The sequence below is a fragment of the Leptinotarsa decemlineata genome, unplaced genomic scaffold (assembly GCF_025532065.1).
Source record: "Leptinotarsa decemlineata unplaced genomic scaffold, Ldec_3_MD MMD2_tig00000035_RagTag_RagTag, whole genome shotgun sequence".
NCBI lineage: Eukaryota > Metazoa > Arthropoda > Insecta > Coleoptera > Chrysomelidae > Leptinotarsa > Leptinotarsa decemlineata.
Genome location: NW_027412540.1, coordinates 27876445 through 27902553, shown reverse-complemented (window position 1 = coordinate 27902553; position 26109 = coordinate 27876445). Strand labels below are relative to the sequence as shown.

Here is a 26109-nt window from a genome sequence, read left to right as displayed (position 1 = left end):
AATAGTCTTCTCTCTTGGTGAATAGACAGACTTACTGACTGTACGCAACAGTACCGGTGTAAAACTTGATGATGTTGATGATGATGACGAAGCCATCGCAAGCAATCAAACAAAACAAGCAGGAACGAAAGGTACGTATATGTTTGTAGGAATATGAAAAAAAGTTACTCACGCACTGCACAAATTTCGCAAAATAAATATTAGAGACGTTAATTACTGGCGTAGACGCCGAAACACCAACGAGCCGTAAATTAAATGCGATTAAAAAATGTACTAAACCAAAAATTATTTTCGTTCGTAACAACTTCACCCTTTCAAGGCAAGTTTCGAATATAAACTGAAGCTTTATATTTAATGAATAAACACCTCAGGAACCTCCGCCTATGATTTTACGAGTTTTACGACCGTTTTATGACTTGGGCCCTCATTTTGTGCTATCGACAAATTATGAACGGACTATAGCTGAGTATTTTTTTAATAATTAAAAAAAACTCATGAATAACAATTTTTTCTAATTTTTACAAAAGCAGATTTTGCAAGAAATTATTTGTAACCTCTTCTGCATCAAATTCAAAAAGTAGAAATCGCTGATGAGAGTAATCGATAACTTCTCAAACGAACTTTCATTTGAACATTCAAGTGTTGAATTGCATACTACTGTGTGGGCGGAATTGCATACTGCTGTGTGGTAAAAACATGCCCAAAAGATTTTCCCAAGAAAATATCGACGAGGTTCGAGCGTTTTTTTCTGAACATCAACTTTTAAAAATTCCACGTTTTCAATGTTCACCTTGTATAGTGCTTTATATTCCGCAATAACCAACATTCATCGGAAGATATGCAACTCACCCCTTCACGTAAATATCGGACATCTTTTCACCAGTGAAAAACGCGTCGTCTTCCAACACCACGTCGTCTGTGTTCCAAATGATAATCCTCAGCTCGTAACTTTTCGGTTTTCTTGGAGAGATATCCAGAGGAGGACCAGGGAGAGGCATATCCATGGGAAACATGTCGACCCACATCTCCAGTTTTCCTTGCTCTATCCCCGGTTTATCGGGGTTGTATAACGGTCTGCTTTCAACGTGTTCTGGGACGAGGGCACATCCTACTTTTGGCAACTCATGCCATCTGGAGGAATAAAAATATGTTTGAGTTACTGATGTTATTATTATTATTATTATTATAACATATAAATAAAGGCTCAGGACAAAGTCCTACGTAAGCCTAAAAACGAAGTATATCAACAAGTTGATACAATGCATGCAAAAAGAAATGAAAAATAATATATGCATAGAGGCGATTAAGCAAATAAGCAAATGTCTACTTTGTTTTTGAAAATGTACACTGAGTCGGAATTCATAACATCGTTGGGTAAGTTATTCCATGTTTCGAAAATACGATTCACCAAAAAATATTGTCTCTGCCTCGTTGCGAATTTTTCCTTTTTTAATTTGAGTGTGTGATCACGTAACCGCGAATCATTGTTGAAAAAAAAAAAAGGGAATTATGTTCGACTAAGGCATTTCCATACAGTTTAGTATCATCGGCATAGAACGACTTGCTGGACTTTATGTGAAGAGCAAGATCACTTGCATAAACAACAAAGAGGAGCGGGCCAAGAACAGATCCCTGGGGAACTCCACTTGTGACTTGTCTGTGCGAAGAAAAAAGTGACCCACTTTGACCGAGAAAGTTCTATCTGTCATGTAATTTTCAATCCATAGGTTTAGTTGGCCTCGAATACCGTGTGTGTCAAAGTTGTTGGAGGGCCTAATAATTAATTTGGGTGAAGACGGAATCACAATACGTTCAGGTACCTCCTTGGTGTTTCTCTAGATTCATTGTTTCTAGTGTATTCTACAAAATACAATACACATTCCTAGAATCAATGAACCTAGAGAAACACCAACACAAAGGATATTACCTAATGTAACCCAAGTACAGGCAAATTTAAAGAGACATCCGGATGAAAGGAGAAGACAAATACCTGCACTGAGGCGTTCTAACCGTGTAAAAGAACAAACAAGAAGATAAAACGTCCAGTTTGACTAGAGCCATGAAGATGATAGGGGATTCCCTATGATATATACGCTACCCTATCTGCAACCTAGTGGGGTTGTCTAAAAGTGAACTGAGGAGGTCTATGAACGTTTTGTCAGAACACATTTCAAGCAAAGCGATAAAATCTGGATCAGTGATTCATTCTTACCTATGTAATACTGCCAGAGCCATATGCTCGTCAGATTCCTTGGTCTTGTAGATGTCCGTATCGTCACACTGTACGGAAAAAAGCTGTTTTCCAACCTTGACCAATCCATCCGCGTATATAGGAGGGTCCAGTTTTGCATCTTTACAGAGTTTTGCTAGAATTTGGGTCGGTTTCATCGCGTCCCGCCAAGCATTGTAGCCTTGCCTATGAGACAGAATTCATAAATAAAATGTGATGAATATATCTAGTTCATAAAGTCTAGTGTAGTCAATACATAATTTGAATTTCTTTCGAATTTCAGAACTAAAATGGGTAGTGGAGTTCCAGAAATCCCTTAAAACATCAAGCTTGTGTATGGTGGGTTTTGTCCATTCAAATAGTTAGGTTAGGTTAGGTCTTAACTGAGTGGGTCTATTCGATCCTCCTTTGCAAGGGAGTCAGCAGCTTCATTGCCTTCCTGGCCAGTATAGCCAGGAATCCAGACTAGAGACTATCTGTTAAGTCTTCCAATCGAGGAGAGTCGTTTTTGGCAATTTGCTACCAATTTTGACGTTGCTTGGCAGGAGCCAAGAGCTACAAACGCCGCTTGACTGTCCGAGAATATTTTTATTGACTTGTGTGTGAGGTTGGATTTATCCAATCTCTCCGCACACAATTCAATAGCGTAAATTTCTGCTTGAAATACAGTCGCATAAGTTCCTAGGCAGGTAGATATCTCTGTCCTGGGTCTGCGACTAAAAACACTTGCACCAGAACCGGAAGGTGTTTTTGACCCATCTGGGAACCAACAACTATCTGCTCCCACTATTTCCTACTCCCGAAGGATCCTGTCCTCTCTACTCTACTTTATAAGGCAGTTCTTAGTTGACAGTTGGAGGCATAAAGTCACAGGTCATTTCCAGAATGGTGTGACTTCCAGTGTCAACCAACAATCTGTTGCACTCTGCATTCAATTGATTTGTGCAATTGGCAATGTGCACAAGTCTGTATGCAGTCTATCTAGCCTCTCTCTCCAGAAAAATGTGGAGAGGAGGTAGATATAGAAGGATTTCCATGGCCGCTGAGGGTGTGGTACTGATGGCACCACTGACAGCCAGACAAGCCTGTCTCTGTAAGCCAGTGAGCTTCGCTTGGGCCATTTTCTGCACCCAAGTTTTACCACAAATCCTTCGACATGTCCATAGAGACAGCCTGACTTTGTTTAAAACTTTTTCCAAGTGAGCGTTCCAGGTGAGTATTTTATCAAGGACAATGCCAAGATATTTCACCTCCGTTCCAAATGGAATGACCTCACCATTGAGGGAAAGTGGCGTTAGATCTCCCAATTTTCTCCTCTTGGTGAAGGGGATTAACACAGTTTCGCTGAGGTTGACAGACATCTGCTCCCTCAGGCACCAGCTGTGAACAACGTCCAACGTGCTTTGGAGGATATTACAAGCTACCCTTCCCGACGTGGACCTTGCCAGGATGATAAGGTCATCTGCATAATATTGCAGATCAACTTTTCTTCTGTCTAGGGCATCAAGCAGCCTCTGGTGATCCTGAACCTAATGGCCTGGCCTTGAATAGTCGTAGTCGCAGTTCTGTTTACTAGTATGGCATAGATCCAGTCAGTTATGGTCGATTCTATAACTTTCCTAGCCAGAGATGATCCTATAGATTTAGGTAGTGCATTGTCAAATGCTCCTTCAATATCAAGAAATACACCAACCGCAATCTCCTTGTTGTCAAGGGATTGGAGATTTCCTCAACGAGGTTGTTTAATGCTAAATCCGTCGATTTGCCAGTTTCATAGGCATTCTGGTGGTTATTCAGGGGGGATGCATGCATGCATGCATTCCTAAACATAAAACTATAAAATTCGAACATTCTCCCAAATATATGGGAATAAAATTATTCAATCGGTTACCAGACCATTTCAAACAGATGAAGACTGTAGCATTTAAAAAAGCAGTTAAAACATTGCTTCTTTCTAAGGCCTACTATAGTATTGGCGAATTTCTCTCGGACCATCTCGACTGAATGGGTTCATGCGGCTTTGGCATGACGTATTCAATTTTTATAACTACAATTGTTTTAATTTTTGTTATTCTGACTTATTTGTATAAATTTTTATTGTATTATTTTTATCTACTGATCTACAATTTTATCGTTTGATGTGATTTTTATCTGCTTAATACTGACCTATCCTATACGTTTGTCAACGTCTTTGAGGATGAATAAATATTATTATTATTATTATTATAATGCTAAGCTCCTGATGTGTCCGTCCAGTATCCTCTTAAGTCCTTTCAACAGGAAGGATGTAAGGCTGATTGGTCGTATCGACTTAGGGTGTGGGTCTCTCCGAACCACTTTAGGTATATAGTCATTCAAATAGTCATTCAGATACCTAATCATCTAACATATTAACATCATTGTTTTAACCTAAGGTTGCGCTAGTAGGGTCCTATCCCTTGAAGTCCCTATACGTTCAGGGGGGTGTGCCAGCATTATCAACCAACGACCACTTTCTACATCGTGGGGTTAGTGATCATTGGGTCCGAGAATCATGTGCCCTGAGCACACGGAGTGAGCCATTATTATTATAATTATTATATTTTCGTTGGTCGCGTAAATGTCAACCATTGGGTCTTTAATCTTGCATTATTCAGTTAAATATTTCTCAACAAAATTATTATTATTATATCTTTGCCTCTTAGTGCCCGAACAAACAATTAATTCGAAGAATTAATCTCACCTGCCAGTTTTTGGGACGGTAAGCTTGTCGATTGTTAGTAGCATTAAAATATTGAAATAAGAAGTGATTTTTTCAAGTCAATACTGTACCTATACAGGCTGATTCACGGTGGATGGCACATTAGACGTTTCTGGTGAACCAGACAACGGATCACTTTGAAAATTTAATGGAGGGCATATTCGGACATTCTCTAGCCAACTAAAATATTTTCGACAATGCGGTGTTGTCGCTTCTATTAGAAAGCAGTAGCAACTTTGATTTTTCAAATGGAACACTCTGTATATAATATTATTTTTGGAATCTCCAACAATTGCTCGACAACTTTTCTTGATATTTCCCTATACCTATCTGTTACCGTTTTCGAAATAAAAATTAATTTCAATTTTTTTCTTCGAAAATCATGACTTCTAAAAATGCCGATATCTTTTAGTTAAGAAGTACTATGATATCGAAATTTGGTTTGGAGTTAGGTGATACTTGGACACTTCCCACACGTCAGCCTAATCTCCGTTACTTCAATACAGGGTGGTAAAAAAATACAGTTTTTTCGTTTGCTTGAAAAAGTTGCTGAAATTTGATTATTTTAAATGGAACACCCTGTATATTATTGAAAATTCGGAAAGCTGCTGAAATTTGCTTTCTTTCTATCTATATCATACCTATACCTAACTAGTCAAGTTTCGGACTTATGAACATTTATTTGTGAAAATATCCCTTCAGAATGGTATTTCCATTCGGTATTTGGTAAGCAGGCCATGATTACTATTTGACAGTAGCGTTGTGACATTCTCCTAATAACATCGACATTTTCGTCACTTCAGAAGTTGCAAATACCTTCAAAACGATGGAACAAAACTATTCAAACGAAGTTCTTATGAATTTGTTTATTATTTTTGGACAGTGTGACAAAATTATCAGCAGAACATGTAGAAAGTTCAATGAAATGTATCCAAATCTACCGCCAATGAACCTCAATTATCTGTTATCTGTTACCGTTTTCGAAATAAAAAATAATTTCAATTTTTTTCTTCGAAAATCATGAGTTCTAAAAATGCCGATATCTTTTAGTTAAGAAGTACTATGATATCGAAATTTGGTTTGGAGTTAGGTGATACTTGGACACTTCCCACACGTCAGCCTAATCTCCGTTACTTCAATACAGGGTGGTAAAAAAATACAGTTTTTTCGTTTGCTTAAAAAAGTTGCTGAAATTTGATTATTTTAAATGGAACACCCTGTATATTATTGAAAATTCGGAAAGCTGCTGAAATTTGCTTTCTTTCTATCTATATCATACCTATACCTAACTAGTCAAGTTTCGGACTTATGAACATTTATTTGTGAAAATATCCCTTCAGAATGGTATTTCCATTCGGTATTTGGTAAGCAGGCCATGATTACTATTTGACAGTAGCGTTGTGACATTCTCCTAATAACATCGACATTTTCGTCACTTCAGAAGTTGCAAATACCTTCAAAACGATGGAACAAAACTATTCAAACGAAGTTCTTATGAATTTGTTTATTATTTTTGGACAGTGTGACAAAATTATCAGCAGAACATGTAGAAAGTTCAATGAAATGTATCCAAATCTACCGCCAATGAACCTCAAGAAATTTATACGAATCCAGAACAATTTCAAAATGTTTGGATAAACTTTAAAAAAGCACCAAGAAACTTGAAATTGGAAATATTGATATGAATAATTATAAAAAAGTGAAACAATCATGTGGAATATTTCAAAATATGTTCGAATCGCTGGCCGTTCACTTCCAAGCACTTTAAAATGCGGGTGTTGACTGCTTTCGTGGTGGCAGATCTGATTTCATTGGGATCCAAATCTTCAAATGTTTGGGCAATCCTTTCTAACAATTCATCTCTCGAACGCACGGGTATTTTGTAAACTTTTTCTTTAAATATTCCCCACAAATAAAAATCTAATGGATTAAGATCGGGTGATCTCGCTGGCCAATTCCATGGTCCCAAGCGCCTCATCCACCGATCGTCAAATAGTCTATCCAGTTCTGCGCTCACTTCTCTTGTGCAATGTGCAGGAGCTCCGTCTAGTTGGTACCAACAGTTTCGATAATCTTCGAGTGGCAGATTATCCACGAAACTGTCTACAGTATTCTCCAAAATATTCAGGTAGCTTCTGGATGTTAATGACTCCTCGTATATCACGTACCTCAATTTGTTGTCCATCAACATGCAGAAGACATTAAAACTAAATTTTTCTTGAAATCCGGCTTCTTTTGTGACGTGAGGATTTTCACTGGACCAATAATAACGATTTTTTCTATTGAAAATCCCTTCTCTCGAAAATTTCGATTCATCAGTCCAAATAATTTTATTTAAAAAAAGTGGATCTTCTTGAATGCGTGTCAACAACATTTCACAAAATTCTACTCTCTGTTGAGGATCTTGAGGCTTCATTGCTTGAATTTTGGTGAATTTATAATCATGCATTTTATGTCTTCGCAAGATTCTTTGAACCGATGAATATTTTATACCCAAATCTTCTTCAGCACTTCTTATCGATGACTCGGGAAATGCGTGAAAATATGCTAAGACATTAATCTGGTTGTCTTCGAAAGTTACGGGTCGAGGCAAGTTTCTTGGTGCTTTTAAAGTTGATCCAAATGCATTGAAATTGTTCTGAATTCGTATAAATTTCTTGAGGTTCATTGGCGGTAGATTCGGATACATTTCATTGAACTTTCTACATGTTCTGCTGATAATTTTGTCACACTGTCCAAAAATAATAAACAAATTCATAAGAACTTCGTTTGAATAGTTTTGTTCCATCGTTTTGAAGGTATTTGCAACTTATGAAGTGACGAAAATGTCGATATTATTAGGAGAATGTCACAACGCTACTGTCAAATAGTAATCATGGCCTGCTTACCAAATACTGAATGGAAATACCATTCTGAAGGGATATTTTCACAAATAAATGTTCATAAGTCCGAAACTTGACTAGTTAGGTATAGGTATTATATACATAGAAAGAAAGCAAATTTCAGCAGCTTTCCGAATTTTCAATAATATACAGGATGTTCCATTTAGAATAATCAAATTTCAGCAACTTTTTCAAGCAAACGAAAAAACTGTATTTTTTTACCACCCTGTATTGAAGTAACGGAGATTAGGCTGACGTGTGAGAAGTGTCCAAGTATCACCTAACTCCAAACCAAATTTCGATATCATAGTACTTCTTAACTAAAAGATATCGGCATTTTTAGAAGTCATGATTTTCGAAGAAAAAAATTGAAATTAATTTTTATTTCGAAAACGGTAACAGATAGGTATAGGGAAATATCAAGAAAATTTGTCGGGCAATTGTTGGAGATTCCAAAAATAATATTATATACAGAGTGTTCCATTTGAAAAATCAAAGTTGCTACTGCTTTCTAATAGAAGCGGCAACACCGCATTGTCGAACATATTTTAGTTGGCTAGAGAATGTCCGAATATGCCCTCCATTAAATTTTCAAAGTGATCCGTTGTCTGGTTCACCAGAAACGTCTAATGTGTCATCCACCGTGAATCAGCCTGTATATCGCACTCAGGCGCTTACAGAAATTGCTATATTCGTCTTTTTTCGACATACTGATACTCAACCTACTCAATGGGGAATGTTCCTCAATTTGGGTTATTACAGCAAATGCAAGTTTGAACAAAATAAAGTTGAGTTCAATTCATGAGTTTTTCAAATTCACTTCGGAAAGTATTCAAATTGATTTTTCAAATATTGGGTTTTAATTTTTAAAGGGATTTGTTTCTAATTCACATATTGGCAACAGCGCCTAGAATGCTAGATCGGAGTTCAGGTTAGTAGTATGCTAGAAGAGGAAGAATCATGTCAATAGTATCAAATTAAGGCAAAATATAAATTATAGTTCAATACCACCTCCACAAGCCACATAAACAACAGTTATTTTGTTATTTATTTATATAGAGGAAGATAGGTTATGTGCACAAAATGTCATATGTCACAGAATGTCTCGGAACTCGGAACGTAAGTAAACAGAACAACACGTCATCTTTGTTCGTCTCAAACAGGTAACAGATTCATTGTCCTTTATTAGCTATAACCGATGTTGCCAAATGGTGAAATAGAAACGAATCCCTTTGAATGTTGAATGCATTATTTCATTCCTCTTTTTTAAGTATTCAAATATTTAAAAAAAAAAAAGGTTGAAATGATTAGCTTAAAATGCGTTGTTTTAGAGCTCTTAATTTTCGTCAGGAGGAACATTCCCCATTACCTCAATTCTTCTCCCATCTGTTACTTAATACTCACTCCTCGTAAGTGTCTGCCAGGCCGCAGCTTGCCCTGTGTCGGCTGTAGAAACGATTCTCTAAATCAATTTTCGTTTCTCCGACCATATCGTCTGATCCGACCAAATCCCAATCGTAAATCTGTACTGTCAAAAGCGAATCTTGCGGAAAGGTCGCTTCGATTTCGAAACATCTATATTGGAAAGAAAAACGACGTTAAAAGAGTTATGATTCTCAAAGATTTATGTGAAATGTGAATTTCGGTTGAATCCCTTGCAAACAATATTGGATAACCAAGCGGGAACAGTTGTACGTTTCATTTGTTATAGAAGCTGAGAGAACTATCAGAATTATTTTTCGATTGAAGAAAAAGGTTCTGTACTCATATATCCAACCGACACCGATTTTTGCTTTTTATTGTGTTCTCTACAACGGTATTAGTTACTTTCCCAGTAATCAATCACACATTTGGTTAAACTCATTAATACAGTTTATTATATGATTTTCATTATAGGGTTTTACAAAAACCGCGACACGTGTTTTGCTATACAATAGCTTTCTCAAGCGTTAATAAGCGAAACACGTGTCGTGGTTTTTGTAAAACCCTTCAATGAAAATCACACAATAAACTGTATAAATGGGCCTCAATATGGATTTTCATCAAGTATCTGCCAGTTCTATTCAAGACATTTGGTTTACAAGAACAAGCAAAGAAAAACGAAATAACACATTGAATCTGTAGAAAATGTACAATGAAATTTTCAGAATGTTCAGGTGAGCGAGAATAATATGAAATATACAGTGTGACCCATTTTTAATGGAAACGCCGCCCTAAAATTTGAAGTTGTAAACTGATTTTAATAATTTTTTTTGAAATGTCAAGTACTAAAAGGTCTACCTTGGGACAAAATATGAAATGTTTATTAAAGTTTCAGGGCATACTGCGATATTTTTTCTTAGTCGAGAATCGGGATTTTTTATTAGCGATTTTTTCATTGAAAAAAACACTACGCCACTGGATTCAGAGTGCCTCTAAACAGGTGTGACCAAAATTTCATGCAAAAATATTCATTATTAACAAAGTTATGACAACTCAAAAATTCGAAAACTCACACAGCGAACAGTCACAATATATCATTTTTTTATGATTTCAACAATACAGTGCGGCCAGATGAAAAAAAAAACAAATAGCATAAATTTTTTAATGAAAATAACGGAATTACATTCACACAATTCAACTAACAATGAAGCAAAAAATTTAATAAACGTAACTAATAACTAATTTGAAATGTTTCGTTTCAATGCAACAATTAATTCTAACTCATATTCTAGTAGCCTCTACTAATCCACCACGTATTTCGATACATGTGTCGTAGCGCTTACGAATGTTTCTGATTACGTTCCTTAGTTCTTGAGGGCTAATATCTGCACATACCTGTCGAATTCTTGCACAAAGTTCATTTCTATCTCTTGAACTGTTTCTGTAAACCTTTTGTGTGAGAAGTCCCCAGAGAAAAAAGTCCAAAACTGTGAGGTCTGGAGATCTGGGTGGCCACTCTATAAACGGACTACCACGGCCTATCCATCGGTTTGGAAAATGTTCGTTAAGCCATTGCCTCACAGCTCTGGCATAATGAACTGAACACCCATCTAACTGGACAATTAAATTTGATCGTTCATTGATTGGCAGCTCGTGAATAGCATCCCAAAATTCTGTGTTTCAAAATTCTAGAAACCTCTGCGCATTAATGTTTTCCTCAGAAAAGAAAGGACCAATAATTCGTTCCTTCAATATCCCACACCAGACGATGATTTTTTGGGAATACTGGCTTTTACCGTTTATTACCCAGTTAGGATTATCCGCTGCCCAATAGCGACAATTCTGTGATGACACTACTCCATTTGTAGTGAAAGTGGCTTCGTCGGTATATAAAATATTTTTTAGGAAATTTCTATTGTTAAAATATTCCCCTAGGGCCCATAAACAATATTCCAGGCGTCTTGCTTCGTCGCCTTCTTGAAGTGTGTGTAAAAATTTTGATTCGAAAGGTTTAATATTCTTCGCCTTGAGACATCTCCGAATAGTTTCTCGTGGAATATTCAAATCTAAAGTGGCATTCCTTATACTAGCATTAGGATTATTTCCGAAATAATCTAAAATGATTTGATCATTCCTGTCATTCCTGTTTCGTCTTTACTTTTTAACATCATTTCTGATACTGCACCAGTTTCATTGAATATTTTATTTACCGTACTGCAGCTAATACGAGGACGATCTGGGTGTCTCTAATAAAATACTCTACAAACCTCTCTAGCACTTCTAACATCATCTCCCGAAAGGCGTACAATTTCAATTTTCTCTCTTACGCTCAATCTTGCAGCCGTGACACAAAATAATTCGAAGAACTGTAAGGTGAATATTGTTGACAATAGTACACTTAAATCTTTCACAAGTGTCAAACTGTAATATCATTTCCATGGCAACTAAGATTTGAATTGAAATATTAGGTCTTAGTTTTAGTTAATTTGCGTGAAAACTTGAATGTATTTCCGTTATTTTCATTAAAAATATTTACGCTATTCGTTTTTTTTTCATCTGGCGGCACTTTATTGTTGAAATCATAAAAAAAAATTCTCATGGCTGTATCTGTTGATATAGGGTGTTTTTTGTAACTGATAGCTGTGTGAGTTTTCGAATTTTTGAGTTGTCATAACTTTGTTAGTAATGAATATTTTTTCATGAAATTTTGGTCACACCTGTTTAGAGGCACTCTGAATCCAGTGGCGTAGTGATTTTTTCAATAAAAAAATCGCTAATAAAAAATCCCGATTTTCGACTAAGAAAAAATATCGTAGTATGCCCTGAAACTTTAATTAACAATTCAAATTTTGTCCCAAGGTAGACCTTTCAGTACTTGACATTCCAAAAAAAAAATTATTAAAATCGGTTCACAAGTTCAAATTTTAGGGGGGTGTTTCCATAAAAAATGGGTCACACTGTACAAACCATATCTACCAGACTTGGTAGAAATGAAGGTTAATATCAAAATATTTTCATATTTGTCGTTTCCACAAAAAGTTAAACGGTAGACTCTGATGTATGGTTCAAAACTGATCATAAGTCATAAGTTGACACATAGTCATTGAGACAGGCAGTAAGGATAGACACTGAAACATTCGAATTCCTAAAATTATTCTCTTATGAAGGACCCTTGGGTAACATTTTCTTGATCTATGTGATGTTATCTGTATCTGTAGAGTAGGGAGGGTGAGTGTAGGCCGACAGCACTTAGGCTACCTGTGACCCATTGTACATCCTCCCGAGAAGTTGTCCTCCTAGGTCATCGTCTATCCTGCCCTTTCCAGGAAAGTGGACAGGTCCCTGAGAGACACCTTCTTTATATCAGCAGGTGTAGGCCAAGACTCGCCGAACACACACTCTCTTATTGAGGATAACTCCGGGCACTCGCATAGGACATGTCTGACAGTCTCATCTTCCTGTTTACACATCCTACATAGAAGTGTGTTCACTAGCCCCATATTATGGAGGTGTTTCCATAGTTAACAGTGACCAGTCAGAAATTCTACTGTTAAGCGTAGATTTTTCCTGGTCATCACCAGATATTTCTTCGGCGCCAGCTTCCTACGGTCGCCCATGGTGATCCTGGCATGATTGCATTCTTTAATTCTATTCCATCTCTTTAGGGATTGAACATGGGTGTAACATTTGGCTAGTTCCGCAATTGTCGAAGTCATCAGGGTAGGTGCCACTGGGTCCCAAAATTCTTAGACCAGCCGCTTCCTTGGCTAAAGAGTCGGCAATGCGATTACCTTTACTCCTAACTCACCTCAGGATAATGTTATTATCTACCGAGACTTTGGCTAAATCGTGGTGACCCTCTAGTACTAGCCCTGAGGTAACACGTTGTCCGTTCAAGGCTAATAGGGCTTGTCTGCTGTCAGTGCAGCTTGTTATGTATTTGCCAGAAATTCCTTTTCTGGTTATTTCTTTTGTGGCGATTGAGATACCAGCCAGTTCTGTTTGGACCACGTTGGTATCTTTTCCTATTCCCCACTTAATTCTTAGTGATCTGGAGTACACTCCACATCCTGAGCCTTCTTTGGTTTTTGAGCCGTCTGAATATATGCGTATTGCATTTGTACCATCTAACTCTGTGTTCTATTTTATTTGTATTTTGTAGGGTTTATTAAACACAAACCTGGGTTCAATTGTATCACTGGTTGCCTGCAGCAGAGGTTGCGCAGTAAATGGTTCTCATCATAGGCCCAGCCTCAATTGACCCACTCCTACTTCGAGGTTTTATATTAAAAGACAACCAAAATATACCAAGTATTCTTGGTGGATCAAAGAATCGTCGAAGAGGAATTCTTCAGATGAAAAAGAAAGATGACGGTGTAAAAGTCAACTATAGACGGCTACTGAGTTACTTGAAGTTGTTTTTGTTATCTGCAGCTTTATTTTGAATCATGCTGCTTCTTTATTTAGGATAAAACATTTTAGAATTTCCTTATTGCAGTTCTTTATGAGAAACATTTTGGCAAATTTTGGGTAGATATGTGAACTTTCGCTTCAGCTACGCATATGGTGTTTGGTTCTGAATGACGAGTTGAGTTACTTACTATGAGGAGGAAGTAACTTGGTCTGGAGTTATTTTAAATTATCCCATTGCTATAACAATATCTCCTGCACGGAATAGATTTCAATTGTTGCGATAATACCATGGAAAATATTTAATTTTTCACTTACTTGCCAAAAATGGGATTGAGCTGTTTCGAAATATAGTTTTCTTTGTCGCTGATCCTCTTCGACCCCAACTGTAAAACGACGTAGGGATCAGCTTTACCATTCAAATCCATCGGGTGAAGCTCGTTAGCTTTAACAATGTATACTCTCACTAAGACCCTGATTGGATCGTTTGAAGGCAGTCCTTGGAAAAACCCGAATTGTGGGTCGAAACCCATAATGGTTGTGTCTTCTATATCTTTTGGCAAAGGCCATTTATAAACTTTAATAGCACCCTGCAATGAAAATGTGCAATAAAAGCATTTATTTAAACCGTTCAGTATTACCTTGAAATATCCAACCACTCTGTTTTCATCTTCAGAATCTTCACCAGTCTTTTTACCTCTATATAATTCGAACGTATGCAGCCATTCTTTGAATTCATCAAACTCTGGTCTAGCTTCTAATTCCGTAGGAAGAATCTGAAAAAATCTGATTATTTCCACTATCACTATTCACGCGCTAGATGGCGCGGTAGAATTGAAATAGGTTGCGTTAGGTTAGGTAGTCTTATTTCAATCATAGATCCACCATTCATTCCGTTATGTTGGAAAAGGGATCGGAACATTTTAGTTCAAAAACTGTGTGTGATTTTTAGAGTACGTTAGGTTTTTTTCATGCAAATCCATAACAAGGAGACCACCTTCACTGAACAGGATCCAGTGATGACCTTGGAACCAAGCGGAATATTCTTACGAAAACGATAAGGTTTAGTTCTTGGAAATTGAGGACGCATCCTATCATGAGTCCTCAGAATCGATCATTCCTGAGCAAAGGGAGCTCCATTGAACAAACTACTGATGGATTGGTAACCGTAATGAAGAACTCTTTCTGCGGCAAGTATCAGCACAAATTTCGACAGATCTGGTCATCGAAGTGTTGGAGAAGAACAAAGTCGCTTCTATGAATATTCTTGCTGTTTCAATCTCACTCGTTTGGAGTAAAGACTCGAAAAATGATGCATCCGAAATGGCCCGTTCCACGGTTGTACTTCCCCCAACAGGGAGGCCATGGACTTACGAGTTTTGATAATCTAAATAACATAATGGTACTGGATGGAGGTTGTAAATTTGTTAGGAGTTCGGATCCCCTTCTCTGGATGATCCGCGACCATGAGAGAGCAGAGATTGGCGAATTTATTTACAGGGCATCTGCCCGAGCACTGAATGAGGTGATCACAATTCCGCTACCGAGCAACTCCTCTAGCAAAAGACTCATATAAAAGTCGCAGAGATCACTTCACCCCTGCGGCAACACAAAGAACCGCACTGCCAGTTATACAGTGTGACTCATTTTTAATGGAAACACCCCCCTAAAATTTGAAGTTGTAAACCGATTTTAATATTTTTTTTTTGAAATTTCAGGTAGTAAAAGGTCTACCTTGGGACAAAATTTGAAATGTTTATTAAAGTTTCAGGACATACTACGATATTTTTTCTTAGTCGAAAATCGGGATTTTTTATTAGCGATTTTTTTATTGAAAAAATCACTACGCCACTGGATTCAGAGTGCCTCTAAACAGGTGTGACCAAAATTTCATGAAAAAATATTCATTATTAACAAAGTTATGACAACTCAAAAATTCGAAAACTCACACAGCTAACAGTCACAAAAACACCCTATATCAACAGATATAACTATGAGAATATTTTTTTATGATTTCAACAATAAAGTGCCGCCAGATGAAAAAAAAAAAAAACAAATCGCGTAAATACTGTTAATGAAAATAACGGAATTACATTCAAGTTTTCACGCAAATTAACTAAAACTAAGACCTAATATTTCAATTTAAATCTTAGTTGCCATGGAAATGATATTACAGTTTGACACTTGTGAAAGATTTAAGTGTACTATTGTCAACAATATTCACCTCACATTTCTTCGAATTATTTTGTATCATGACTGCAAGATTGAGCGTAAGAGAGAAAATTGAAATTGTACGCCTTTCGGGAGATGACGTTAGAAGTGCTAGAGAGGTTCATAGAGTATTTAATGAGAGACATCCAGATCGTCCTCGTATTAGCTGCGGTACGGTAAATAAAATAATTAAAATATTTAATGAAACTGTTGCAGTATCAAAAATGATGTTTAAAAGTAATTCTGTACAAAGACGAAACAGGAATGACAGGAATGATCAAATCATTTTAGATTATTTCGGAAATAATCCTAATGCCAGTATAAGGAATGCCACTTTAGATTTGAATATTCCACGAGAAACTATTCGGAGATGTCTCAAGGCGACATAAACCTTTCAAGCCAAAATTTTCACACACACTTCAAGAAGGCGACGAAGCAAGACGCCTGGAATATCGTTTATGGGCCCAAGGGGAATATTTAAACAATAGAAATTTCCTAAAAAATATTTTATATACCGACGAAGCCACTTTTACTACAAATGGAGTAGTGTCATCACAGAATTGTCGCTATTGGGCAGCAGATTATCCTAACTGGGTAATAAACTGTAAAAGCCAGTGTTCCCAAAAAATCTACGTCTGGTGTGGGATATTGAACGAACGAATTATTGGTCCTTTCTTTTTTGAGGAAAACATTAATGCGCAGAGGTTTCTAGAATTTTTAAACACAGAGTTTTGGGTTGCTATTCACGAGCTGCCAATCAATGAACGATCAAATTGTCCAGTTAGATGGGTGTTCAGTTCATTATGCCAGAGCTGTGAGGCAATGGCTTAACTAACATTTTCCAAACCGATGGATAGGCCGTGGTAGTCCGTTTATAGAGTGGCCACCCAGATCTCCAGATCTTACAGTTTTGGACTTTTTTCTCTGGGGACTTCTCATACAAAAGGTTTACAAAAACCGCTTAAGAGATACAAATGAACTTTGTGCAAGAATTCGACAGGTATGTGCAGATATTGGCCCTCAAGAACTAAGGAACGTAATCAGAAACATTCGTAAGCGCTACGACACATGTATCGAAATACGTGGTGGATTAGTAGAGGCTACTAGAATATGAGTTAGAATTAATTGTTGCACTGAATCGAAACATTTCAATAATTAGTTATTAGTTACGTTTATTAAAATTTTTTGCTTCATTGTTAGTTGAATTGTGTGAATGTAATTCCGTTATTTTCATTAAAAATATATACGCTATTTGTTTTTTTTTTCATCTGGCCGCACTTTATTGTTGAAATCATAAAAAATGATATATTGTGACTGTTAGCTGTGTGAGATTTCGAATTTTTGAGTTGTCATAACTTTGTTAGTAATGAATATTCTTTCATGAAATTTTGGTAACACCTGTTTAGAGGCACTCTGAATCCAGTGGCGTAGTGATTTTTCCAATAAAAAAATCGCTAATAAAATATCCCGATTTTCGACTAAGAAAAAATATCGTAGTATGTCCTGAAACTTTAATAAACATTTCAAATTTTGTCCCAAGGTAGACCTTTTAGTACTTGACATTAAAAAAAAAATTATTAAAATCGATTTACAACTTCAAATTTTAGGGGGGTGTTTCCATTAAAAATGGGTCACACTGTATGAAGGGGTCAGTGTCAAGGCTATGGAGTCTCGTCAAAAAGATCAAGCTAGACAATGAGCTCTAACAACCAAGGAGCATCACCATAGATCTGAAAAAGTCGCAGTGAATCAGGCCATGGTTCAGCTCCCCGACAATCTAATCTAACATAAAGATAAGCCAATGCATGGGGTATTTTTCAACAACAGGGACGACTTCGCCTCATCAAAGCTGAGGTCTTCATTTACTATTGATCCCCCAGTATATCCTTGACAACTGAAATTGGGTCACAAAAACATCAAGAAAGCAAATAATATTTTTGTCGTAAATTCCTTATACTCCACCTTGCAAAGCACCGGTTTCGGTTTGTTCTTTTTTCTCGTTGCTTTCGGACTAATTCTTGTCGTGAATCTCGATGCAGTAGCTGCCGTTTTGAACCCGAATTTTTTTCTTTGTTCCATTCCTGGGCTTTTGTCCGAACTATTTCCGGAATGTGGATTGTTATCGTCGTCGTAAACCTGTAGATTTCCGTTCTGGTTGAAAACCTTCTTGGCTTCTTTAGATTCGTCGATCATCCGTTCTATCGATGCAAAATATTTGGTCCACCTGAAAAACAAAAACAAAAAAACAGTTTTTAGAAGAATCTTATGATTATTATGAGTCAGTGATTATCCAAAAAATACTGATCATTTCAGTAACATTTTCATCATTTGGAATGAAGGAGTTCAGTAAAGTATTTGCGAAAAAATCCAAGTAGGGCAACATCATAATAATAATAATACATTTATTATATACCAATATACATATAAAATAATGCAAAATATAAAAGAGAACCGTTTGACTCTGCAGCCAATTATCCCAAAGTCCCCTTGAGAAGTCAATAAATACATACCCACGAAAAGAAAAAATAAACTATACATTTTCGAACTCTGAAATATTTTGTTCTCCACCTTTTGTTTATAAGTAGAATTTCATGGTAATAATCAAATCAAAACACATGAACAGTGCATTTCAGTTGAAATTAGAGAACTAGAATATTTCACAAAAAATTCATAATGTAGACTGCGGAATATCGCGAATCAATCCATTGCAGATGAAGAAAAATTCGGCGAAGTTAAGCGTTAAAAGGTCTACTTATTTTGCAGTAGATCTCTCGTTTTTGCTTTGGAACTACTGTTCTACTGTTTGGTAGTTGAAACCGACTGATGATTAACTACTTTTTGTAATAGTTATTGAATAACTGTAAATATATAGAAACGTTTGAAAAACGTTTCTAACAAAATACGTTTGAAACAGCCTGATATTTCAGCAATAGTTTCGACAAGTCGTCGACGATTTATCGCCTCGAGCGAAGTGGATTTGCCTAATCGCTCACTTCATTGTTACTTCTACAGCAAAATCCCGTTTTGAGAATGGCAGTTCCTGTCAAGTCATCATTTCTTTCCGGTCATTCTAGAGATGATTCATTTAGTATTTTTCTGTTTCAACTCACCAGTCTTTACTCTCTTCTTCGTCTTCTATATCCTCCTCAAAACTTTGTTTCCGTTTTTTGTTGATTTCAGTTTTCATTTTCTTAACATCGTGTGTACCGTATCCTACAACAAAAAAATGAGAGAATGGCGATAGCAAAATTAAAAAACTGTTTTCATCAAAAATTGGATTCGTTTCATTAAATATTAATTAAAACAGTTTTGTTTGCCCAAAGTTTGTATTTATTGTCACCACATTGAAACTACTTGAATATTGTTTCAAATTGTCTCGTGGCTCATCATCGATTTTGAAAATCCACTTTGAACTAATTTTTGAGGAAATAAATAATGTTATCCAGTACATGAAGTTCCAAATTGAATTTACACTTTACAATTGTAGTTTCAAGAATTAAAATTTGTTTCAATAATGAATTTGTTAACATTCTCTATGGTATTATGAGGTATTGAATATCTGCTCATTATGAACTTTGATAAGAACTATTCACCTACTTGATATATACTTTTTATTGCTATATTGTTTATGTTTTATATGCTCATTATGTATTCCATTTTGTTAAAAACATTATCTTTAAACTCAGTTTCACCAACCTGTCTGTATAGTTATATCCTTAGGCAGCAAAGGACTCCTCTCTCTATCACTGTTCGCCATAGATAGCCTGGTTGGTGATATCTGATTATTACCAACATTGCAGTCCACAACTCTGAGTTGATTAAAAGATTTCTTTCGCTCCTCAGCTTCTCGATCTTTCTTTGTGGTCGGAGTGTAGGTATATTTATGAATCGAATTGATCATGTGAGTACCTACTAAAGTGTATCTCCCAAAACTTCTGCAATCTACGGCCCTTATCGTCAGAGGAGGTCTATAAAAAAGATAAAATCGATGAATATGAGCTTGAGAAAGAAACACGTTTTTCTTGTTTCTCACAATACCAAAAAGCTTTTACCTGTACAGCTCCTGTTCTGGCAAGTCCAACTCTATAAACTTCACTGGGGTGCTAAAGTTCGGATTCTTCTTGCTATTCTGTATGATGCTCGAGTACAGAATATTCCCAGAACATTCTATGTCGACTCTGGGTTTATCGACTGTAAGGAGGTGAATCCTCTTCAGATCCCTCAATCCCCAAAATAGTACTTCTATTCGATACCTAGCCAGAGTAGGTCTTATACCTCTTGGTACTGGAAGGAGTGTGCTCACAAGTTTCGGGTCCGTTTCATGGTACATGGGTATGTCTTTGGGATGAGGGAGAGCAGGTAGAGGTTCCTCTGTGGCGTTTGGAATTTCTAAAAGCTCGAAAGCAGCGAGCAGTTCACCTGCTCTATCTGTACCCCTCGTTATAGTGAACCTACAAACATGTTAGTTAGTAGCGAAGGATTGGAAGAATTGGATCTAAGTATAACAATAGAAACTTCTTCAGATTCGGTCTCACAAAAATTACACCATCTAAATCTAATAAAGACGTCAAAAACAGAAAGTACCAGATACCATGTGAAATGGAGAGGCTGTTGAAGGTTTGGATAGTAGAGCATTCAGCAAGTCCGGAATACTGAAGTCTGGATCGCCTACATAACCTCAAGGGATCCGGATCTGAGATTATCCATAGGGATACATTAACTAGATCAAAAAGAAATTGAACGGAAATCTGACCAAGTGACATTCAAAAACACTGTCAACCAAGGAGGACTTGGTAAAGGTTGTAGAATGAAGAGCCACCAATTGCTATCACCAATATTTTATGCTGGAGTGAGCACTAAATAGCACTTTTTTTCTGTGCCAAAAGTTCTGAATTACGAAATTAGAATGAAACTATCAAGGCTCTATAATTTGAATTTCAATATATTTACTAGTCGAACCATGATGACAGGTTTTCAAGCACCAAAACATCAGTGAATGAATCTTGTGCAAGCTGAGGATTAACTATAGTCCGTTCATAATTTGTTGATAGCTCACTACAAGTTTGACCCTCATTAGAGAACTGAAATACAGAGAGGACAGCTAATATGATATAATAACAAAAACCAAACTAAAACTGGCAGTTTAAGATGTTTTCGACTAACCCACCTTGTATCTGAAGAAATACAATACAGCTTTTAATCCGATTATGTAGGTATTTTGAGTGGAAATGAGTGACCAGTGTCGTAGAGTATATGATTAAAACATTAGTTACTTTAAATAAATAAATATATTAATATTCTTAAACTGTAGGTACTGTAAACTGTATTTTTATTTTAAAAAAATTTCTTTATTTTATTCAAAAATAATAAGTTACTTGCAATTTGTAAAAGATACATTTATTTAATTAATACCTATTTTTAAATGATATAAACTACGATTACTTACAAAACTATTCAAATTCAAAATAAACAGGATCATCTTCGGAATCCGAGTCGTCTTGCAGGTTAATAATTAGCGGTTGTGTCTCTACAGTCGCATCAATTATATTGTCAAGATCCCACATTTCTATTGCATGTCTTACTGCATCTCGCCAATTTTGTTCTGTAATATGTTGTAAAGACTCATATAACAATTCACGTACAGCTTGTATTTTATATGACGTATTTTTTCTAGCCACATAGCTTTTCATTTGTGCCCAAATGAGTTCAATTGGATTTAATTCGTAGTGGTAGGGTGGAAGTCTAAGGACTGTGATGTTTCGTCTTTCCGCCATTTTGTCAACTACGTATTTCTTGAACTTAGATTTGTGTTGCCGGCAATTTTTAAAAGTTCCGCTTTAACCATTCCATCTTCGTAAGGCAGGGACTTATTCCGCAGCCAGTCAATGATATCCTGTTTCTTCCACGCAGTCGTTGGAAGTCTTTCAACTAGTCGTGAATGATAAGGTGCATTATCTAATACTATAATTGAGTTTGGTGGTATATGTTCAATCATCTGCTCAAAATACTCTTCGAAAACATCAGCTGTCATCTCCTCGTGATAGTCTTTTGTGCTTTTGGATTCAAATTCCAACAAACCATGCTTAGTAAATCCTTTTTCACTGCCAATGTGAGAAACTATTAATCTACTGCCTTTACCAGAGGGTGGGGAAATACCAGTAGACCAACCTTCCATAAAGGCTTGCCTGGAGCTTGATATATTTTTATCTGTCCAAATTTTTGTGAGAGTATGACCTGCGTTTACCCACGTTTCGTCCTGATAGTAAATTGGCCTTCCTTCAGCCCGAAATTTTCGTATAGATCTTAGATACTTTCTTCTCCAACATATTATCTCTTCCCGGTCAATCAAAAGTGATTTCTGGTCTGATTTCTCCCACCGGAAATTTAATTCTTTTATAACTTGCCACAATTTGGTTCGTCCGACATGAGGCAAATCCGGGTCGTCTCTAACTTCTTGTAAAATTTTGTTTAAGTTGGGTATTTCTTTTTTGTAAAAAAAATCGTGAATTTTCCTTCGAATACCATTTTTGACAAATTCATCAATTTCAATAGGTTTTCTCCCCCTCTTCAAGTATTCGTTTGTATTTGGGTTAGCTATACCTTTTTTTTTTCTTTCTGATAGGAACCTATATATTGTTGACTCCCCTACGCCCGTCATGTTGGCACAACTCTTGATTATGTTCTGAACAGTGTTTGTGGAATTCTGAGAAACCAGAGCATCGTGTACGTTCAAAACAATAGTCTCCTCTCTTGGTGAATAGACAGACTTACTGACTGTACGCAACAGTACCGGTGTAAAACTTGATGATGTTGATGATGATGACGAAGCCATCGCAAGCAATCAAACAAAACAAGCAGGAACGAAAGGTTTGTAGGAATATGAAAAAAAGTTACTCACGCACTGCACAAAATTCGCAAAATAAATATTAGAGACGTTAATTACTGCCGTAGACGCCGAAACACCAACGAGCCGTAAATTAAATGCGATTAAAAAATGTACTAAACCAAAAATTATTTTCGTTCGTAACAACTTCACCCTTTCAAGGCAAGTTTCGAATATAAACTGAAGCTTTATATTTAATGAATAAACACCTCAGGAACCTCCGCCTATGATTTTACGAGTTTTACGACCGTTTTATGACTTGGGCCCTCATTTTGTGCTATCGACAAATTATGAACGGACTATAGATTTTACGTCTCAACACGTCATTCCCTGCAATTGATTTACAGTAACAGAAGTAATTGTAACGATTTACGAAGAATGTTTCTTTCCATGGGAGAGACTTAGTCGAAATAATCAATATAAGAGTGTTTGGATTGAATACTAAAGAAAGTAGATGTATTTACCATTCCAGAGAAGGCGGAAATTTCGGCTTCTCATACGGATCATCCTTGAGCTTCACACTAGGCTTCGCCAAGGACCTTCCGATGAATTCACTTTTCCCCACCTTGTCTTGATCAAAGATTTCGATCACTATCGGAGGTGGATCATTCTTGATTTCGTCACCATCACCGTAAATGAGAATTTCCTCAAAGATCAGCAGCTCATCCCAAGTGGGACTCAGGGTTTCATCTATGACTTGGGTTGTCTTGCTGAATTCTCCTGCTATTATTCTGGCGAAGGGATCCGACAGACCTGAAGCGTCGCTGCCAATCAGGGATCTAGCTTGGTAGATGTGAGCGCGGAGTTCAAAAATCTTAAAACAAATAAAGTGATACCGTTGAATATAGTGACGCTGCAATTGAAGGAAATATCTGTGAGTTTGCTGGCTGCGATTAAAAGTAAAGACGTAGGAATGACTGACCACTTCATCAGGGCATCAAGTGATTGACATTCAGATTTTATATTCTTGACAGAAGGAAATTGACGAAGCGTTCTCATAAATGATATCCTGTCGGATATAATCCAACGCCTTTCGTGGTATTAGTCAGGGGAGTAGTTGTTTTGTGACAGGCGCCAGTCCATTCAACCTGCTGTGTAGGTATATTCGAGTCTGGCTTGAATGTTTAAAGTTCATTTCTTTGGATTTGTTTACTGCCAGTTTTCAAGCATAACCCACTGACTAATAAGAAAGTTTTTCTTCCTTAGTCAGAGGAATCGGGCAAATTACGGATAAGCAGTTGGTTAGTATCTTGTCCACTAGATGGAGTGACATTTTGTGATGTTCGCTTCAACTTAGGAAGAGGAATGAAATACTCTGAAAGAATTCCGATTTTCAATTGTGGAATATCATTGACTTTAGGTCGATGATGGCCACTATCTTGCACTGACGAGTGGCTAATGAGCCCGAAACCGGTCTGCAAGTGTGCCCGTTCCAAAACTGAAGGTCGACTCTTTCAGTTGTATTGCCAATTGCATATGCAGGAAATTTTTTGTGAAGATTCCTGCACCGTGGAAAGATATGCCTGTGTGGTGGAAAGATATGCCTCTCGCTCTGGTCAGCCACCGTCATATTCAATTGAACTTAACATCGTTAATGTAAAAGAAATGGTGACTGAAAATTATCGTTCAAGTCTGAGAGAGAGAAACGCTGAAATTTTGCGTCTAAGGAATCAGTTTTTCCACTCGACTAGTGCCAAAAGACCTGAATTTTCTGCAACAAGTCAATAGCGTGATGGTCGCTAAAGACATGTTAGAACTGGTAAATCGAACCCCATATACATAAAACGCACGGTAACTGGTGATGAGACATGGGTTTACGAATTTGAGATGTAAACCAGTCAACAAGCTTCGGAATATTGCTTTCTAACTGAGCCGCTCTTTGCTTATAGAGATAACATTAGAATTGGATGATTAATATTTGCATCAGAATTTTTGTTTGTTATCTTGAACTAATGAAAATAAAACTGGGAACATTTCGGATCACCCATATGTAAAATGTTGAAACAATTTGCATTAATCATTTCTTTTTTTGTTTCCTCATGTTTGAGGAAAGTTTCCAACTAAAAGAAATAAAATAACAGTTGTTTTCAATTTCAATATGATGTAATGATGTCGATAATGAATCAAAAAGGGATTCATGCCGCCCATTATTTGTGAAGCAAAAAATTCTGACCTTAGTATGTCTTTTTATTTTGGAAACAGTATGTCTTATCCACAAAAATATAAAAATCAATTTAATAACACCTCAACTTATAGTACACGTCAGTCTTACTCCGTTTCCCTTCCCACACCATCTCTAGCCCTTACACAAAATTCTATTATTTTCAATAGCAAGAAGTTATTCAACCACCTTCCCATTAATTTAAGGCGAATGTATAATGAAAAGAGATTCAGAAAGAAAGTAAAAGAATTCCTTGTTGGGAGGCCATATTATAGTGTGGACGAATTCTACCAAGGCTCTATCTAGTAATTGGCATGTAGCTTTGTGTAAATAAGTTAGTGAAATCAACACGAAATGGCTATCAATGTACATTACGTAGCATTATATATTTACATTTACTCAATATCCATGTACTTATATTTGTATCTGTTGAGTTGGGCTTAATATTGTTCTGTTCATATACTCTGCTCTTGTCTCTAAGCATTATTTTATAGTTTATATTTGTTAATTGTCCCATATACATGTTTTACTTTACTAGACTTTGCTAATAAGATGTACATATCTTGGGCAATAAAGCATATTTTGATTTGATTTGAAACTGATGCCGTTGATGTGGGGACATTTCTATTTTATCATTTTACAAAAATTATCTGAATAAGTAATTCATTATAGAAATCATATTGACTCAAAAATGCCTTGTCTGTAAGAGAAGGAATTCATAAACTGGGAGAATGTTTTTTACTTGAAATCACGAAATTTGTTAAACGAAATTATCTGAAATTGAAAATTTCTCGTATATATTCCGCAAGAACAGTACATTCATAAAAATTTTCTCGTATAGCACGTTCCGTCATCGCAGTTAGCAGCTTGATAAATCCTCCAAACGCCCATTTGAAAATTCATCTATTTACGTGCTTACGTGCTTTTCCACATAGTGGATTGTTGACGGTGGTAAAGCTCTCGGACGCTCGACATTCCTAATCTCAGGAGTTTTCTCGTAGCCCAAAGGAATCCCGTTGATGAAATTCTTTTTGTATTTCAACATGCCCAGCCACAGATATATCTGCAATTTGGCAGGAATGGACCAGCCGCTCGGACCGATTCCTTTCTTTCCAGGCAGCTGAAAAAAAAGTTCTATGTAGAATTGTTTTGTGAAATAGGAAATCCTAT

General features: G+C 36.6%; 1 protein-coding gene across 1 annotated transcript in view; it reads right to left on the bottom strand.

Moving 5' to 3' along the window:
- LOC111518193 (otoferlin) overlaps positions 1 to 26109 on the bottom strand; it is a 142966-nt gene that overhangs the window by 8934 nt on the left and 107923 nt on the right. The window contains exons 18-28 of the mRNA XM_074172194.1: positions 25859 to 26059; positions 23243 to 23592; positions 19948 to 20346; positions 19592 to 19863; positions 19006 to 19108; positions 17858 to 18119; positions 14326 to 14460; positions 14003 to 14274; positions 9257 to 9427; positions 2213 to 2416; positions 850 to 1131 (exon numbers count right to left, since the gene is read on the bottom strand). Coding sequence (XP_074028295.1) covers positions 850 to 1131; positions 2213 to 2416; positions 9257 to 9427; positions 14003 to 14274; positions 14326 to 14460; positions 17858 to 18119; positions 19006 to 19108; positions 19592 to 19863; positions 19948 to 20346; positions 23243 to 23592; positions 25859 to 26059 — 2651 coding nt within the window. The remainder of the gene's footprint in view (positions 1 to 849; positions 1132 to 2212; positions 2417 to 9256; positions 9428 to 14002; positions 14275 to 14325; positions 14461 to 17857; positions 18120 to 19005; positions 19109 to 19591; positions 19864 to 19947; positions 20347 to 23242; positions 23593 to 25858; positions 26060 to 26109) is intronic.